Below are 5876 nucleotides of genomic sequence, written 5' to 3' on the forward strand. Positions count from 1 at the left end.
GTACAGCTCGGCGTTGGCTCCTCCCGGTCCGTACTTAGCTCCGGCAGGAAGCCCGCGCAATCCGTGCCTTTCCTGCACCGTCCCCTTCCCCCGGCTGCTGCTCCATCACGTGCGCAGCGACTGGTGCTTGTGCCCGCCGCGCCCCCTTGGACACGCATGCCGGAACCAGAGGCGCACGCCGCCTGCGACAAACGGCCACGACAACCGTGGGATCGCGGCGGAGCCCAACGAGGACGCGCGGCTCCTTGAATGGTTCTACCGTTGGTCACTTACGACCGCGAAGACGGGCGTTCAACGTCTCCGGCGGAAGAACGGGAAGGCGCTGCAGATTGCCGTTGAACAGTCCAAGCGTGAGGCGGCAGAGGAAGCTCGGCTCGCCAAGCTCAAACGGGGGCAGGAGAGGAAGGTTCGGTGGCTAAAAGGGCTCGCCATCCTCTCCGACGACGACGATGACGACCACGACTCCTCGTCCGAAGACTCGGCCAATTGCCCACCAACCACCGACTCCTACAGTTGTGCCGGTAACGGGAAGGGAAAAGGGTTGGCGAGGAAGTGGTGACTCTCCCGTCTCCGTTCATATTTTACCTATGTTTAGCTAGTTTGTAGTTAGGATTTGCCAATGAACTCCGATGAACTATGCTTCTGTTGTTTGGCCAATCCAATGAACCTTGATCTATTTATGTAGAGTTGCATGGATTGTATGGTTTTGAGGGTTCGAAGATGAAGGACGCGAATGTGGAAGTCAACAAATGAGGCGCCCGATCATTGTCCGTGGACGTGCACGGACGTGTCCATGGGCGTTTGAGGGGTCGGATTTGTAAGGTCCGACCTTAGATGCTCTAAGGTGAGACTTTGTTACCTTGGTTGGGCCTTTACTAAATTTGGGGCCACGTGTAGTTTGCGCCTCTTCTATCCACTATTCTGACGTGGGTTTGGGTGTACTTGTGTGATTTTTGCCTTTTTTGTAAATCGTGATTATTAGGAAACTACTCGACATCCTAAAACGGATGTGGTTATCTCATATATATAGGGGTATAGAGAGGTATACAATACAGATTATAAGACATGTACAGAGCTACGTATAATACAGTCTAGCACCGTCCCTAAATCTTAACCGTGGCTTATGGTACAGAGCGAGGTAAGATTGCACCTACAACCTACAAACTGCGACTATGATAGAGGCTTCGCGAAGATGTCAACAAGTTGATCTTTAGAGGAGATGAACTTAATGCAAGTACCTTCTGTGCAACATGTTCCCTCACAAAGTGATAATTGATGTCAACTTGAAATGAAGTAGCTGCCGCCGAGATGAAAGAGCGACAATTGCATCGGTAGTTGTTGCAGTCCCATCTGATTGCTTCTATTGCTGCGGAGATGAGTCACTAGGGATTGCATCAGCCATGCCTGCACCCCATGCGAGCAATCATCATTGTTTGGTTGCTGCGCAGATGGTCTAGTGCCATTCGCATCACACATGCCTGCAGCAGGAGCTGCTGTTAGATTGAAAGTGACTTCTGGACCTTCATATTTGGTTTTGTCACTCCCGAATCCAGCTTTGGATGCCTCAAACGGCATCAACCCCATTCGTTTGCAGTATATGCCCTCTAACGACCTCCCAAATGAGGTCAATGCATCATTAAGTTCTCTAGCATGGATCCTTTTACGCTTGTTGTATATGGCACACGTATGCGGGGGCAGCTGTAATGCATAGAAAAAAGGAGAAACTAAAAAACGACATCAGTTGTTAGCTACATAGTTTTGAAATTTTTGACAAGCAAAGATACGATGCGGGAAAAAGAGAGTTGCAAAAAGAAATGTTATATGGCTCACCTCTAACTCATCAAATGTAAGTAATGGATGGAGCAAGTCCTCCAAAGAGCTGCACGCATCATCACCACCCTTCATGTTATCCGGAGGCGGCTCATGCACATTCTCTGCTGTGCCATCAACACCACCCATACCATCCTTAGATGGTTCTCGAGCGCCAACAATGACACCCCCTTGTAGCTTGGCTTGTGTGCGCGAGTTATACGACACATCGAGAATATGTGTGTTGCGGACGCAACGACTCCACCTTGGCCATTTATCTCGGCAGCTCCTCTGTCACACTAGCTTGGATTGATATCTGTCTACGTATGACATAGACTTGGTTGTTGCGTAAGGTGTAATGGAGCTGAACTGCATTTCAAAATACAAAATAGAGGAAAGACATGAAAAATGTAACAATAATTTAGAATTGGAGTTGACAAAAAGAAACAAAATGTATTGTTTCCAAAATTTGAAGAAAGGATACTTCAGAACACTTTCCGAAACCATCTTTTAGGGTGTCAACTCCGACAACAACAGTGAAATCCAAATCCTGAACGAAACAAGAATCCAAATCCTGAACGAAACAAGACCGTGGTAGAGAATAGTCGAAGTTATTATCAACTATGCATCCTTTTGGAATGTCAATGTGGTCCACGTAAATTCCTGCAAAATCAGAGGACACATAAGCCACTGTAAAAGCAGGATGTTCTGGAAAAAATAAGGAGTTGTTACAGGAATGAAGGGTTGTACGAGAAGCATTGGTAGACAAGTGTCAATCACGAATTTTAGTTTACCATCATTACTCTTGTCCTCATATTTTTAACTTCCGTCATCACATCAAACGGAATATACTCGTCCCACTCAAACTCACGGACATCACTCATGTCTCATAAGGTGTATAAATATTCTAGAGGTGCCATGTTTCCTATCCCAAGAGCTAGGACCCATGACCTATCAATGGTCTCCTCATCGTCATCATCCCTTTTAGTAAAAAATGTGGTGGCTATTGGAGCCCTTTCACCATCCAGATAAACATCGCGGGAATCTTATTTTCCCCTCTTGTCGAATTCTAGCGGCTTGCTACCAGATGGGACATTGAATATCTTCTGAACCATATCTCTTGTGAAGTGGACCTTCTTGCGGTCATTTATCCCACAAGACACAAAAAAAATATGAAATATGTAGATGTTTCGAAGATAAAGGGAAAAAGGGTTTTATGCAACACAAAGATAAAGCAAAACAAAAAACAGCAAACATACTTGAGCAGACGCTTCTTAGTATCAATCTTCATGACTATGAAATCAACAAGCGCTTCTAGAGGAGAAACCAAAGGAGATATATGAAGCAAATCCCTGAAAGAGGACTTGCTTATGACATCCCTCTTCTTTCCTTTGATGGCATTGGCTATATCGCGTAGCTGCTTTGCCGACCATCGAGTTTGGTAGATGCCTATGCGGCAAAAACAAACAAAAATGAGAATGATTTAGAAAAATTAGCTCTTTCAATCAGGTATGACTAGATTCAGAGAAAACAATGCCTAATTACCCTGTCTTTATAAGCTGCAAGAAATGCGATACCAAAAATTGATGAAGTTATTTCTAGCAAAAATCTACCTAATTATAGAAGCATAAGCTTTTCAGAAGCATAAGCTAAAATGCAGTACCGAATCAATGTAGAGGAAAATGCAGTGAAGGTATAAGCTACCTAAATTCAGAAGTAAGAAGAAAATTCTGCAAAACATTCAGTGCAGAAATGCAGCTCTGAAAATTCCTGCAGCACATAGATCCAGTTATAGCATGAATGTGTATCAAATGCTGAAGCATAGCACACAGAGTACGCCATCCTGTTATTAGCTACAAAAATGTGTATGTCAATTCCTGTAACATAGATCCAATTATAAGCTACATAAATATGTATCAAGTGTGTATCTATTCCTGCATCATAGAAACAAGGAAATCTCTCTCTTGTACAATCTAGAATGCTACAATTCAACTACAATCCCATCCATCCATCCAACACCCCGTCATAGAGTCAAACAAAATTACATGAACGACATGGAGCATGGAGCAACCGGAATCGCCGGTGAGTGTTGCCGTCGCCACCGCAAAAAAAACTTCGCGTAGCCGCCAACGAGGCAACCGAAATCGCATGAAGAAACACCACGACCACATCGCGCGCGCGGGGAAGGGGGGCGGATCTCATATCCGTACCTGCTTGAGTCGTCGCCGGCCTCCGCCCATCCCGAGAACGTCGTCGTCGTCACACCGGTGAATTAGCCTGGCGCCGCTACACTCTCAAATACAGTTGTCGTAACCCTCTGTCGCCCTTCCAAATCTAGCCGGCATCGCCGCTCCGAGCTGCACGAACCTACATCGTCATGCTTTGTTATCCAACTGCAGAAACACAGTTTCAGGAAATGGTCCTAAAACAAGAGCTGGGTTGTACGAAACAGCCACGGAGCCGACGGACATGGGGATATACTCTCGACCGTCAGATCAAGTTCCGATCGGGCGGACACGGGGAAGGGGGACGCTCGCGTAAGAGGTAAGCTTTTCCGTATTTTTATATAATATTTTTTACATACTATGAGTCATTAGCCGCATGTTTAGTATTGCATATTTAGTACGTGAAAGTTTGCTAGGTGCTTGCTTATGGGCCAAGGCTTGTGATATTTTTTTTCTTCGTTGCAGTGCATGGACATGTTTGCTAGTACTAATAATTGGAAAGAGTGTTTGTATCCGTCCATCATCGATAAGCGATAAAAAATGTTCCACACATCTCAGACTGGGCCGCCCATGCACTAGGAACCTCCTATACTGTGATCTGCGTGCTATGAGAACACACAACAAGTCTATTTGGACCGGCACATGTACGAGCGACCTATATCTTAGATTACGTTTTTTATTTTTCATCTTTCTTCTTTGTCATTGTTTTTTCTACTTTAACTAATTTGGGGATTCAATTCGACAATTTTAAAAAAAGGATTTGAAATAAAATGCTTATTAATTCTTAAATGTTTGTGGATTCAGAAAATGTTTGCGATTTTAAAAAAATGTTCGCACCTTTTAAAACAAATATTCAGAAAATAAAAAAGTTCCTGATTTTATTCAAATAGTCTAAGTTTTTTTTTAATGAAACTGAACAAAATTTGGTCAATTCAAAATATTCATGAATTTATAAATTTCCTAAGAATTCAGAAATTATTCATAAATTATAAAAATAGTTTATTGATTCATAAAATGTTTGCTATTTCAAAAAGGATCTTGCATTTGAAAAAAACCCATAAATTTAGAAAATTGTTCCACCAATTTTCAAAAAAATGTTCGTCGAATGTAGACATGTTCGCCGATGCAAGAAAAGTGTTTTAAAAAATGTTCACAGTCTTTTAAAAAATGTTTGCAAATAGACTGAAATGTACATGAATTCAAACAATGGTCATGATTTTAGAAAATGTTTGTGATTTTAAAAATGTTCACAATTTTAAATATACTCCGTATTCATGAGTCCTGTTTTTCATGTTTTGCAAAAATTGTTCGTGATTTCACTAAAATGAGAATGATAATATATCTCGATGATGCAATAAAATGTGATCATCATCATTAAAGATTTTGAATTTTTTTCTCCCATCACAATGCACGCTCCGTCTTTCTAGTAGCTCCCTATGATCTGTATTTGTACGCTAATCTCCGCCCTTGCTTTCAACTTAAATACCCCCTGGTTTACGACGGTCACCATCGCATGAATCGATGAAAAGAAAAAACGTAGGTAGCACAAAACATAAACCTCGATCTTTGTTCTGCATGTGCAAGAGTTGAACAATTTTGGTGCTTGTGTCGAGGAACGGACAAATTCATTGTTTTGACTCTTTCGACATTGTTTAGCCCGTTGTGACCCTGGTTGTAATTTTTTAGATCAGACCCTTTTGTACCGTCACTCGTTGTGGCGGTAGACATACACACTGTACCGCCGTTTTCTGTGACGGTAGGGTTCGGACCAACACAGACGACGTCATCTGATTCTGCTGACGTGGATAAGTGGCTACCGTCACAAGGAATGACGATAGAGCT

General features: G+C 42.8%; 1 protein-coding gene across 3 annotated transcripts; it reads right to left on the reverse strand.

Moving 5' to 3' along the window:
• Window positions 1-975: 975 nt before the first annotated feature.
• LOC123445540 lies at window positions 976-4236 on the reverse strand. 3 transcript variants are annotated; one of them, XM_045122530.1, is made up of 5 exons: window positions 4020-4236; window positions 3514-3579; window positions 3069-3258; window positions 1831-2472; window positions 976-1698 (listed from the first exon to the last, which is right to left on the reverse strand). In XM_045122530.1, exons 4-5 carry the CDS (start codon window positions 1957-1959, stop codon window positions 1279-1281), a joined length of 549 nt encoding a protein of 182 aa, XP_044978465.1. In that variant the 5' UTR covers window positions 1960-2472; window positions 3069-3258; window positions 3514-3579; window positions 4020-4236; the 3' UTR covers window positions 976-1278. The 3 variants fall into 3 exon arrangements, with proteins under 3 accessions (XP_044978465.1, XP_044978466.1, XP_044978467.1); XM_045122531.1 differs by lacking the exon at window positions 3514-3579; XM_045122532.1 differs by lacking the exon at window positions 4020-4236 and having other exon boundaries at window positions 3514-3992.
• Between the last annotated feature and the right edge of the window lie 1640 nt (window positions 4237-5876).

This window comes from Hordeum vulgare, chromosome 3H, assembly GCF_904849725.1.
Source record: "Hordeum vulgare subsp. vulgare chromosome 3H, MorexV3_pseudomolecules_assembly, whole genome shotgun sequence".
NCBI lineage: Eukaryota > Viridiplantae > Streptophyta > Magnoliopsida > Poales > Poaceae > Hordeum > Hordeum vulgare.